Below are 13,562 nucleotides of genomic sequence, written 5' to 3'. Positions count from 1 at the left end.
GGTGGGTTCAAGGACAGGCTCATGCTTGAGTTGGGACTTGAAGGCTGAGGGGGTGATGTTAGATGGAGGAATGGCAAGAAACGCATTCTTGGCTAGAAGGCTTAGCAAGATGAAAAGTAGTGATTTGTATAAACCCTCTCACCCTGCCTTATGGCTCTCTGCCATGTTTATAAATGATTTTCAAGGGGGGCCTCTGCCCCCACAGTGCTTCCTGGAGGCTCCTCAGATGCCCCTGCTCTTGGCTGCTTTGGGGGACAGGTTAGGCAGTGTCTCCTTGGCATACTGTCTACCCGTCCCTCTCAGGGCTCGGGGAGCTCAGCAAAGCCACGTTCAGGTGGGCTCCAGCGCCTTATCAGCAACTCAGGGAAATGGCTTTAGAAACAGGCCCATCGGCTTCTCACTGAAATTAAGTCCTCTTTATAATTAATAGAACCCTGTCTGTGAACAATTATTTCCTGGAGTTTCACGAAAGCTGGAGTGCTCAACAACAAAGATCTCCAATGCTTGCCAAAGGCAGAAATCAATAATTCATTGACAGGCGAGGTTGGCAAACAGGCCGTCAGAGACTGGGGCTCTGCAGAGTGGAGGAGGGAACCGGGTGGTGGGGGAAGAGCTGAGCTGCTGGAATCAGCCCTGGGAACAGCCAATGCTGTGGGCATCTGTGCAGGCCTGGAACGATAGTGAGGACTGGAGAGGGGCAGAGGGACAGGGCCAGGGCAGCAGAGAGCAGCAGAAGGAGGACGGGCTTTATGGCCAGACAGATTTGGGTTCTCATCGCCTTCTGCCACTTTCCAGCTCAGCGACCTTGGGCAAGTTTCTCTCTGAACCCTGGTCTCCTCATCTGTAAAATGGGGAAAATGCCTGACACACAGGATTGTTTACTTCTTTCAACCATTTGTTCATCCAACAAAGGTTTTCCATGCACCTACTATGCGCTAGGCGATATGCTGGGTACCAAATAAGACCCAGGACTTGCCCTCTTGGGGCTCACCGTCTAGTGGGGATACAGGAAAGAAAACAAGAATGAAAATACAGTGTGATGCATGCTTTGAACGAGGGAAATACAGGGAGCTGCTAGAGCAGCGAGGCGCAGAATCACATTCTCCAGAGTCTAGGGGAGGAGACAGCTAAGCTAAGGCCAAATCAGGTTGGAGTCAGAGACACGGATGTCTAAGTTTCCGACCACCAGCAGCATGCCATCTGCAACCCTGCTTCCCTCCTCAGTCTGTTTTCCCCCTGGACTGGGATGCCCTTGGAGGCCTGGTCTCTGCCCGATTCCTTGCTGCATTCACTGTGTGCAGCATGGGGTCTGGAAGAACCTGCTGCTAGTACAGATATTATAAATGGGGGCTTGGGGAAGTGGGAAGAAATGAGCAAATGGATGGCTGAAGTGAAGGGGAGGGATGAGACTGTTGTTAAGGACCTTTATGGCTATATAATTCGATGAGTCTTTGAAACTGGGTCATAAAAGGAAGACAAGAGAAAGCACCATTTGTTGGAGTACCTACAGACAGATCTGGGTTTGAATTCCATCTCTACCCCTTCCCCGCTGTGTGGCAAGCCTCAGGTATTTAATCTGTAAAAGGAGAACAATAACGCCAGGGGATATTTGTGAGTTAACCTATGCAGAATACCTCATAGCAGGCCAGGTACATTGAAGTGCTCAGAAAATGTCACATCTGTAATTTAGAACACACCTTCCCTCCTTGCACTTTTGTTCTGTGTAGTGGCAAAGGCTGATTGTTTTTGTGGAACTCCAAACTCTGTAACATACAAAACTCCTTAATATAGCTCGTGAGGGCCTGTGTGCTGTTCCAGCTGGGTCCACAGTGGCTTGCCAGTGGTAGGGTTACTAAGTATTTGCTGAAAGGTTTCTGGCAGGCACTGTGGACGCACATTGGTTTTCATCATCGGCCCAAGCTTTCACGAAAAGTTGGCGGGACCCACTCCTGTAATGTCCAAATGGCCCGAGGGGTGGGCAGCCATGTGCGGGAATTACCTTGCTGTTGTCCCACTCCTGAGTTTTCATCTGTGTGTGGACGAGCTCGTAGGATGGTTCCATGGCATCCGTGTCTGGCTTGGCATAGCCAGGAATCACATTGTGCAGCTGGAATCCAAAGGTGAGGAGCCAGCTGTTGACATCTGGGTGGGAGAGAAGCAGAAATAGCCCCATGGAGTAAGTAGACCTCAGATGTGACATATCCCAATAAAGCAGCCTAGAGGTAGGCTGCAGATGGGGGCGGGGATGTGGAGCGGAAAGCTATTTCATGCTATTAAAGCCGGACATCCTCTTGGGACCCAGCGTCCCCCTCCTAGGTATTTATCTGAGATAGATGTAACTTAAATAGAACCCAGGTTTCCAGACTCCCCTTTTTACTGTCACTTCAACCCCTGAATCTTCAGCTTCATCCTGGGGGGCAGCTGTTGATGGATGAAGACTTCCACATCCACTCCCAACACCAGTAGGAAACTCTTGCAGAGGACTACCACCCCCACAGGAAAGATTTTACTGAGTGACTTTCAAAGAGAAAATTCACTTAAGAAACAAACTCTCCCTCCTCTCCCAATCCTCTTTACAGAGATTAGAGCCTCAGGGCCAAAGTGCCTTAGGGCATGGAGATGGCCTCTAAGAAAAATCAAGGAGTTTGTTCCCCCGCCCCCCATCCTGCCTTTTATTTACTCTGAGAGCCCAAGGAAGTCACTTAATCTCCCTGTGCCTTCATTTTCCAGTTTTTACATTGGGCTTCAGGATCTAGCCCCATAGGCATGGGATTTACTGATTTTATAACATTCCTTGGGGGTTACTAATTATAAAAATTAGGTATAGGGACAGGTGGGATTTTGCCATGAGCATTTGTCTCCTTGAAGAACGGAATCAGGAAGCTGGGACATAATGAAAAGAAAGAGGGTGGAAGGTGTGCCATCAGTCACTTGGTCCACTGTTGTTGAATGTGGTTTATGTGCCCAGTACTGTGTCCTACAGACCCTTACCTCGCACAGTCAGGACCCGGAATGGGAGATGAGACACGGGCATGGATAACTTGGACACAGAACAAAGATGAGAGGAGGGCAGAAGTCTTTCAGTTGGACAGGCTGACTAGTCTTCATGAAGAAGGTGGCATTTAAGCCAGACATTGAAACCTGTGTAAATTTTTTCAGGCTTCGACGGAGAAGAAGGGGGCACTTCAGGCAAAGAGCATTGTACAAAGCAAAGCCTGGAGAGGGGAGGTAAGTGCAGGGAGTGTTCACATCACCAGACAGTAGTTCAGCAAGGCAGAGAAAGAACCAGAAAGGAAAATTGTGGCTGGGGCAGGAAGAGCCTGGGATAGGTAGGAGGTGATTTGGGGCCTATAGGAGAGAGACGGACAGCTTGTCTCCCAGCATGGCTCAGCCTTTCTTGGGAAGAGGCAGCTGAAGATGCCAAAGCAGTTGTTGACCCGAGAGACTCAGAGTCTAAACTCTGGGAAAGGCAGGATTTGGAGTTGAGCCTCAGAGCCAGCAACTCCGGGCTGTGGGCCTGCTTTTGGCTTCTTCCAAAGGAGACAGATACCTGGTCAGGGAGGTCCTGTTTAGGGTCCAAGCACTGGCAGAATTGTCTTCCCCCACCCCCATTGAGTTCATCCCAGTGATGGGAGTGTCCTTTGGGGGTCAATGACTGTGTCCCTGTCACCACCGCATCCCATGTTGCCTTCCCATTCAAGAACCTCATGTCTGCCTTTATTTTTTTGCATTTTAGATGTCCCAGAGCCCCTCTCTTGGATGTGAAACCTGGAGGTGCTGAGGTGGAGGGGGTGGTAGAAAGGGAAGCTAGAAAACCTAGGCTCTACTTCTAGAAAGATCATATAAGGGAAGGAGCATGGTGAGGCAGCACAAAACCCAGGTTCAGACTCTGCTTCTCCAACTTGCAACCTGTAAACTTGGACAGTTTCCTTAACTTCTCTGAGGTTCAGTCTCCTTATGTGCAAATTGATGGTAGAAATGGTTTTCACCCCGTCATAGAGAAGAATATGAATGTTGTTACCACTTTGGGGCAGCCATCATGTAGCAGGAACTGTTCTAAGTTTGTTACATAAATGATTGGATTTAATGTATTTTAAAGCATCCAACTGGGTTCCTGGCTCACAGAAGGTTTTCTGTGTTTCCTCAAACCCCTGCCTCCACGTCCCTGGACCTCCATTTCCTCATTTGTAACATGAGGCACTTGGACCAGCTTTTCTCCAAAGTTCCTTTCCTCACCGAGTTTCTAAGAATCTCCGACTCTATGAATCTTGGCAGATGGTTCTTTGGGAAAACAAAACAAACAGAACAGGGGGGAAGAAAAAACCCTACAAAGCTATTTTGCCTCAGGCTTAGAACTTGCCTCTGAATCTGTAGTTGCAAAGGAAAGCTTCTATCAGGAATACCGCAAATTCCCAGGAAACCAGGGGGCTGAAAAGAGGGCTGGGCCTTAATTATAAGTGATGGAAGGCGGGACACTTTCATTATGCCTTTAGGAAAAATGCTGAAAATTGATTTATTCATTGGTTTTTTTCTATGGCGCTCTTCTGAAGAGCTGGGAATTTTACTATTCCTTCTTATGACATTAGAGGTAGACATTTCCCACAAGTTAAAAAGCTCCTCTTACCCATCTGTCTCCGACTTCAGTGTGGCCGTCTGGGACAATGATGAAGAATAATAACCCCTTTCACGTGTGCACAGCCTTGCACTTTACAAAGTGGATTTGAATCCAAGAATGAGGAGTTTGGAGTCAGAACAGAGTTCTAACCCAGCCTTGCCACTTAGTTCTCTCTGATCCTCACTTTCCTCCTCTGTAAATGGGGTCAGTAATCCCCATCTCACAGGCTTCCAGGGAGGGTTACATGCCACAGTGTATCCGATGGATCTGTGGTGGACATTTTGTGGTTGCCTTCCTAGCATCCATTCTGCCTTCTTACTCTTCCTTTTTGGGGTATCCCTGGAGGTTTAGGGAAGCTGACTGCACCTAAGGGTTCAGCAATGGAGCATGTGACCTTGGCTAAGCCAATCAGTGCCTTCTATCTCCCCAGCCATAGTGATTGGGTCAGGGGTTGTCATGTGACCTAAGCCTATCCAATTGGAGTATATCTCAAGACTCTTGAGATTTTTAGAAAAAAAGATGCTCCTTTTATTGTTGTTGCTAGATGTGAATGAGGTTGCATGTAGCCCAAGTGGAAGCTAAAAGGCAAGATTTAGTGAGAATTAGTAGTATCTTGGTTTTTGGTAGTAAAATGTTTTTTTGCACCATTTTTTTTCAGCTACAGTAACCTGCCAAGACATCTCACAGGAAACTCATTGGAGGGTGAGGCAGGCGGCATGCTTAATGCAGACAGATGTAATGGAAATGTCCTCTCAATCTGCTAAGCTTTTCTAGGGCTGGTGGCAAGTTGAGCGTGGTGAATGCTGTGAAACCTTGTTGGGATATTCCTGCGCATCCACAGGCCCCAGGTATGTTTGCATCACACCTGCCCACCACTGTGCTCTCCCTTCTTCCCCACTCTTGGTCTCCTGCTTTCAACATGACCACCTGGAATTCCTCCCTGAAAGAGGACTCCTCCAATTGCTGTCTGCAGAAACAGGGTCCAGACTGCGTCACCAAATTTGGGGGCCATGTCCCTAAGGGGCACTCATGTGAGCTGCACATGTTGCCCTCTCTAAACCTTTGCATGTATAGTCCCCTCTCCCCAGATTGCCTTTCTCCCCATCACCTGATGAATGTCCTCTCATAAGCGGGTTTCACATATCAGCTGCTCCCTAGGCAGAGCCAGTTGTGCCTCCTGTGTTTCAATGGCCATCAGTACAAACCATCATGGGCCCCCCACACTGGACAGCAATTGTCTGTCTCCCCTCTTGCAGTGTGAATTCCTGGAGGGCAGGGACCATCTTTCTATGCTCAGTGCCTAAAACAGTGGCTGCACAGAAGAGGCCCTTGTTAAATGAATGAAACTGCCTTAAAATAGGGGGCAGGAGGATTGTGTCACAGGACAAAAGAGGGGGCGACTACCGGGTTTGCAAGTTGGGATATGCCCAGTTTTTGCCCACCACAAACTCTCTTCTATAAAAAGTGCTGGCTTTATCCAGACCTGAATCCCCACAGCTGCTCTGACTCTTGAGGTCTTCTGTGGCTAGCCTGGGAGTGGCTGCTTTCTGGGAAGACTGCGGCTGCTGGAGACATTTCTGGCATGTGTGACCTATGGGACACTTTATACTCAAGTTGGTTTCAGAGTAGTGGAAAGCAAAGCCCACTTTTTTTTTTTTTGTGAGGAGGACCAGCCCTGAGCTAACATCCAATGCCAATCCTCCTCTTTTTTGCTGAGGAAGACTGGCCCTGACAAAGCCCACTTTTTAAATCACAGGGTAGAGGAAAGGGAACCAACAGGAGCCACCACTGTGCTAGGCAGGTTATCAAATATATCTCATTTCACCCTTGCAACCATCCTACCAGGTAAGTATTTTCTTTTTTTCTATTTGTCCAACTGTTCTTTGCTCCTTTCCCTCCTCTTTTTCCCACTCTCTTTGGATTGAATATTTTTTTAGTCTTCATTTTATCTCCACTATTGACTAATTAGCTATGCCTTTGTTTTATTTTTTAGTGGTTGCTCTAGGATTTACAATATGCATATTTAATGTACCAGAATCAGGGTAGGTATTCCAACTTCAATTTATAGATCAGGAAACTGGAATTTAGGGAAGTTAAGTAATTTTTGTGACCATCATAGCTTTCCTTCACCTAGTTCTGTCTGTCTCCGAAGTCTGAATTTTCCATTACTTCATCCCGAATAAGAGAACTGAATTATTATTATTATTAGCCATACCTTCACCTAACTTATCAGGGGCTCATAGCCAGCCTTAATTCTGGGTCAGAAACTCCCAAAGTGCATTCCAAGGGATGCGCCCAGTGAGATATTAGGGTTTCATGGTCAAGTAAGTTTGAGAAATAGTGGGTAAATCTATTAAACAGTTCTCTTTACTACAGGACTTCTTAGAGCCTTTCACAAGGTGAAATATATTCTAAAAATTTAAGAATGGTGGTTGCCCTGTCAAATTGATTTGATCCCAGACCCAGTTTTTCCAGAGCACTTCTCTGAATGAGTGTTTCTTCAAATATATTTTGGAAAATGCTGCTCCAAGAGAAAGTCAATGTTTCCCATTACCCTATATTAGCATTCTCAAGGAAGACTGTCTTGTGAGATGACCAGAACAATAGTGGGTCCTGCCCTCTGAATGAGCCCCGATCCTCACCTGTCATGAAGCACTTGATGTCCTGAGAGTTGCTGATGGGGTTGTTGTTTTTAAACATATAGAGATTAAAAGGCATGATGTTGCTGCTACTAAGATGCTTCCACAACTCATGGTCTGGGCTAGTCCAGCGACCAGCCAACACATCATAATCCCGTCGCCCCATGTGGACAAGCTTGGTGAGTGGATCATAGAGGCCACCATGGTAGCCAATGATGATCTGGAAGTTGGGGTTGGTGTCCATGTAGATCTCCCCATAGGCTGTGTACAGGATCTGCTTGATCATCAAGCCTGTTCCACTGAAGACAGCAAGAGGAGTCCCAATGTTGTCACAAGCTATGTAAAACTCATCACCACTGCTCAGCTCCATGGCAAAAAGGTGTCCTTGCAGGTCGTAGTAGAGGGATGTGATCTCAGAGCTGGAGTGGTTATAGAGGTGGGTGACCTTGGTGGGGTTGGTCAGGTCTGCATAGAAGAACTGCAGGTGGTGGCTGTGGCTGCTCTTGCTGGACACCCGCCGCCCCAGGCCATCGTAGCGGTACCTGACGCTCCAGCCACCAGCTCGGTTGTAGGCCTTGATGAGCAGGCCAGCTGAGTTGTACTCAAAGACATCACTGCCGCGCTGCCTCAGGAAGCCATCCTCGTCCATCTTGTATTGCACGTCACCCAGCCTAGTGATGCGGTCGCGGAGGTCGTACCTTAGTGGGGTGAGCCGGGCACTGTTCCCAGGGCTCAGTAAGTGCAGGTTCCCATTGAGGTCATAGCTGTATCGCCAGAGTGGCTTGTCATTGATGGAGACCGTCTGCAGCTGGCCGTCAGCGTCGTACTCGTAAGAGTAGCGGGTGGTGTTGGCATAGGGTCCCACCTTCAGCTCCTTCTTCACTACTCGCCCCATGTTATCATACTGGACGGTCATCCAGTACATGAGCGAGCGGAAAATCTCATACTGCACTTCCTTCATCCGGCCATATGCGTCAAAGTGCTTGGTGTGGGTCATGACCGCCGTGGTGATGATCTGGTTAATGTCATAGTAGATGACACCAAACTTCCCGAACTGCTCTGTCTTGCCTGATACATCGTCATAGCGATAGAGATCGATGGGCAGCGGGGTCTCGTTGATCACGGCCTGCATGCTGGTCACCCGGAAACTGTTGTCATAGTTGTAGTCAAAACGAGCATTGACCATGCCTTCCTCGGTGAAGCGGAAGATCTGGCGGTCGATCAGGGGCCCAATTTGACGGTAGCGGATGGTGCAGGTAAAGCCCTCATTCTGCAGGTTGATGGTCTTCAGCATGCCTGCTGTCTCGTCATAAGTGAAGCTCACCTTGGTGGTGTCGTATAGCATCTCGGCTAGCTTCGACAGCTTGCCATACTTATATATCACCCTGCGGCCAGTGCCCAGGTAGAAGGTGTGGAGGAGGTGCCCATCCTCAGTGAAGTCCTGGATGACTGAGGCATTGCCCTCGGGGGGCTGGTAGATATTCCTGTAGTAGCCCACTGAGCGAATGGTCTCCAGTGTCTGCCGGGCCACGTTGGGCATCGTCACAGAAGACAGACGGTCGTTCTTGTCGAACTCAAAGATATACTGCCTCTGGCTGTGGAGGAGCAGCACCATGGACTGGAGGGAAAGGAGAACCAAGAGTGAGAGGAGGGTGGTGGGAGGAAGGGTAGGTCTGAGTGCCCAAGACTTATAGGAAAGGAATGAAAGGCCAAGGAAACTGGTGGTTCTCCCAAACTCGAGCTTTCCAGCCAATGTGCCATAGGATACTGCAATGGGGAACAGATGTGCTAAGATAAGGATTTCTCTCAGCCCTTGGCCCTGGCAGGGCCTGGGGCCCCAGAGCACTCAGGCCAGTTGCCTTCTTATGGTGAACAGCCTTGTCTGATTGCCCCTTTGGTACAAAAATGATGATTTTAGTGTGTGATGGGGTGTGAGAAAGGTTGGGAGCACTGGCCTAAAGTATTTGTAGGAGCCTCTTTCCTGGTTTCCTTGCTCCAGATTCTTTCTCAAATCAATCTTCCTACTCAAGCGAGAATGATTTTCCTAAAACACAGTCTGACAATGTCTATTGCCCGCTAAACAACTTCTGTTGACTCCCTGTGGCCTACAGGATAAAGACTGTGTCTGAGAAGGGCATTTAAGGTTCTTCACAATTGTTTATGTAGTAATAGGTCATAAGCCCACCCTGGGGTGGGGTGAGCTGTGATGGGAATGGGGGGACCTGGTTTCTCACAAGAGACCACTGTGTGGCCCTCGGAAAGTTCTTTCCCTCTCTAGGTTTGGTTTACAGTAGATTGGATGACCTCCAAGGTCTCCCATAGCACCACCACTGAACATTGCTCTTGGAGACGCTCACCCAGCACAGGCTAGGGGAGACTGACCACAGAGCAAGCAGAGTCTGTGCCCTGAACAGGTGACCAGGAGCAGGGAACAAAGCAAGGACCTGGGTACCAGAACTGGGGCATGAAGTACAGGCTCTGTTTCAGGAAAGTCAGCAGATAACAGGCCTAGCGATATCTAGGTATCAAAGCTACCATTTTCTCCTATTTGGGACCAACTTTTGATTTCAGGCCCTTTCTGATTCTTAGCCTCTCGGATGAAATGAATCCTGACCTGAAGCAGAAGGAATTTACCAAGGCCACACCCAGCACTCAAAGCTCAGGATTAAGCACCTCCTGCCTAAGTACTGATCCGGGGGCTTCTGCCTTGTTCTCTGTGACCAGAACACACCGTGTGCCCTAGCCCTGGGAGCAGACCCCTGCCTGGCTCCAGACCCTGAGTCCTGCTCCGTAAGTCCAGTAAGTGGTTGGGTCTGTTCCCAGCTCCATTTGATCAGGCGGGACTTTTATATTCTCCTGCCCCATGACCCTCACTTGCCACGCTAACACCATGATCCATCTAGATGCCCCTCAGGACCCTCTGGCCCTCTGTTGCAGATTTTCCTGACATTTCCTTTTGGAGACCACACGGGTCAGATCTAATCCATCGAGGTCAGCAGGCTGGGCCTGGCTATGGGTTGAGCCACAATGATTGGCTTTCTATATGGCAAGGCCAGAGATGGAGGGAGACAGACACCTGCCTTCTCTAAGTACGTGTAGCTCCATGTCTTCCCGTCAGCAAAGATCCTGGACGTGATGCGACCTGCCTGGTCATATTCCATTCTCTCAGACATGATGCCCCTCTGGATGCCGGCAATGTGGCCCCCTGGGGAGTACGTCACGTTGACGCCATTCAGCCTGCTGCTGGGTGACCAGAGGCTGGGCCGCCCCGCCTGGTCATACAAGATCCGGAGGGTGAACTTGCGGTGGTCATCATAGATCTTCTCCGTGCGTGTCACACGGTCAAAGTCCAGAGACAGGAGGTTCCGGTTGTGAACCTGGAGAAGGGGGCGGAGGAAAGAGAAAGTTAATCTGGACGTTGAGAACTTTGGTCTGAGAAGCTCCTGAGTAGAGGAGGCACCCAGGTTGTGGGTGTCAATAATCAAGGGTTTGGGTCCTGGCTCTGTCACTTTTCAGCTCTGTGACGTTTCCTCATCTGTAAAATGGGAATAATAACGCCAATTACATAGGGCTATTGTGAGGATAAAGACAATACAGATGCTCAGAAATAGTAGCTGTTACTAAAGATGATCCACACCATTTCCTAATGTGATTCTTCTAATGAAGACAAAAAGGCAGATCCTTCTTGACTCCCTCCTAAAAAGGGAGAGGCCAGTGGGCCCAGCAAATCAATGCCTGACCCCATTTATCATGTGTCAGGCACTGTGCTAGTGTTTGACCCTGAGGAGTTGAAAGCTCAGGGATGTGAAGGGTCGTGCTCCAGATGTCATGGCTGGTGAGTGACGGAGTCTGGATTTATTCTCACCATCACAACGTGCCAACAAATGCTCACTGGCCCTCTGAGTGAGTCCAACCCTTCTTGGGAGTTTGGATTTCTATCCCCTCTGGGGTGTCTCTTGCCCTTAGCCCCTACAATTAGGGCTTCCCGGTCACCTTGATCAGCTCCCAAGCCATCTTCTCCTTCTTCTTCCTCAGGCCCTGGGAGGCCGTGTGTGCTTGAGTCTCTGATGGCTCTCTGGCTGTGGGCTGCCTGGGGACACAATCCTAGCTCTGGAACATTTTGCTCCTGCCTCCAGGATCAGGAGCCCCTTTTATGATCTCCACCTGGGCTGCTAGGTCAGCTCATAATTCAATTTCTTTTCAGAGTCAGAAATACAGGGCTCCCACAGGGGTAACAGTAAGTCAGGATTTTTCATATTTTAATAAAGAAATATACTCCTGAGGCCTGTTTCTATGTTGGATCCACCCCTTAGGCACTGGTTGCCCCTGAAACGCTGCCAGGTACTCTGAAGCTAAAATGCTGCTGCCTGGCCTTCCGGGGCATTTGGGCACATTTTCTGACTCTTCCATTAGTCACTGGTTAAGTTTGACAAGTAGTAAGGAAGACCCAAGAGGAAAGCAGACAGCGTAGGTCACGTGATGCAAAACCACACATGTGGACAGAGGTAAGGAAAGACCCTCTGGGGCCCTGTGTGGTAAAGAAGAGTCTAGAATTAAGGCCAGGATTCCAGCCTCAACTCTGTGGCCAACTTTTCTGTGTGACCTTGGGCAAGTGTCTTTCCCTCTCTGAGTCTCAATTGCCTCCTCTGTAAAACAGGGCTGTTGTGAGGATTGAAGAAACCTAAGTAAATTGCTTAGCAGAGTGCAGGACACATAGGAGGTACTGAATTAATGACTGCAATTATTTCCATCAAATGACAGCAAATGATCACGGTCATTCTCAGAGGAAGTAGAGACATGTGTGTTTCTCTCTTCTCCCCAAACAAATTCTAAAGCCTTGAAAATAAGGATTTATAATGACGATGCTGAGATGACTTTAGCTGTGAATGGCCTGGTTATAATAAGCGTGCCTTCCCAGGGGTAATCAAACACAATTGCAGAAGCAAAAACAGTGTGGCAGACAATTCCCATGAAAAATCAGAGGCGCTGGAGGCTGAAGCTGTGTTCTTTGCTGAGAGGGCAAAGGAAGGTGCAGGGTCTGCACCACCAACAATGACGGGGGCCTTTTAAAAGCATCTTTTTGGAAGGTCCTCTGTGACTCCCCCCAAGGTGAGGCCACCCATCCAGCTGCCCCCTCATCCCCTGGAGGACCCCTAGTGAAGGGGAGCTATACTTCTGTGGCAAAATTAATAAAATTGAATTAAGCAGCTCACTGGGGAACTGCCTAATGCTTCCTGTGCTTGGCAGTGGCGGCAATGAGATTATTTTACATCTTTCTTTATTAAAAAAGTTCCCAGTTGTATAAAAAATGAGCTCCATTATGGGAGGCGCATCAGGCTAACATTCTAATTTCACACGCCGCCACTGTGGGTGGCCATTTATTTTGGGAGGATGTGGAGATGCGGCCACCCGACTGGAGCGCCATTAATCTCAGGTGGGGATAGGGACCAATTAAAGCCTGGGAAACTTTTGGTCCAGTTCACACGGCAGAGAGGAAGTCCTGAGAGCGCTAATCACTGCCGTTTATGAGCACCTGGGGTCTACCCGCACTGGGCTAGGCGCTTGAATATATTATCTTGTTTCTGTAGAGGAACCCTGAGGCTCAGACGAGTTGCTCAAGGCTACACACGAAGCCCAGGCAGGAATCAAAGTCAGGTCAAACTTTCCATTTAGCACACTGCCTCAGATGTGCATGAGGGGCTCAGTGAGGCCGCAGATGGGGGCAAGCCACAGAGACCAAAGACAGCTCAGGAACTAGTGGAAGGCTGTTTCCCACATTAGGTTGTTGCTAGAGTTCTTGGCTGTTGAGGAAACACAGGAAGCATGGTTTTGTGGCTCTGGTTGTGTGATACTGGATAAGTCACTTAACGTTTCTGTATCTGTTGTGGGAATTAAACTAAGAGACAAGGTGCCTAGTTCCTAGTCTTTACCACCATCCAGCTATGTGAGTCTAGAAAACTCCCTCCTCTCTTTGGACCTCGGTTGCCCCAGGTGTCAAAGAGGGGCTTAAATGAACTTTCTCTGCTGAAGGGCAGGGGGCTCAAGACAGCCCCAGCCATGTTGCAGGAGGATGCTTGTGGTTTTAGGAGTCAGGAACTCCTGGCTCAGTTCTGTGGCTCCCTTCAGCCCAGTAAGTCCCTACAGAGCACCTGGTCTGGGATGCACTGTGTGAAAGCCAGGGCTAGTTCCTTTGCTTTCATTCTTCCCATTACCTTCCTTTCTGAAGCTGGAGGGAAGAGAATCCTGGCAATTGGGCCCTGGGTCAGAGGCTACACTCTGCAGAAGCGTGGGAGTGAGGCAGAGAAAGG

The 13,562-nt window shown here is 48.9% G+C and overlaps 1 protein-coding gene and 1 long non-coding RNA gene across 2 annotated transcripts in view; one reads left to right on the top strand and one right to left on the bottom strand.

Moving 5' to 3' along the window:
• The window catches only part of LOC131408596 (uncharacterized), a 45,793-nt gene extending 40,504 nt beyond the window's left edge, over positions 1–5,289 (top strand). The window contains exon 7 of the long non-coding RNA XR_009220792.1: positions 5,274–5,289. This is a non-coding gene — a long non-coding RNA (uncharacterized LOC131408596). The remainder of the gene's footprint in view (positions 1–5,273) is intronic.
• Positions 1–13,562, bottom strand: part of TENM4 (teneurin transmembrane protein 4) — a 397,674-nt gene that overhangs the window by 6,226 nt on the left and 377,886 nt on the right. The window contains 3 exon segments of the mRNA XM_058545514.1: positions 2,000–2,142; positions 7,258–8,872; positions 10,335–10,631. Coding sequence (XP_058401497.1) covers positions 2,000–2,142; positions 7,258–8,872; positions 10,335–10,631 — 2,055 coding nt within the window.

Source organism: Diceros bicornis, chromosome 7 (assembly GCF_020826845.1).
Source record: "Diceros bicornis minor isolate mBicDic1 chromosome 7, mDicBic1.mat.cur, whole genome shotgun sequence".
NCBI classification, from domain to species: Eukaryota; Metazoa; Chordata; class Mammalia; order Perissodactyla; family Rhinocerotidae; genus Diceros; species Diceros bicornis.
Note: the sequence above shows the minus strand (reverse complement) of the source record. Positions and strands in the feature narration are given on the sequence as shown.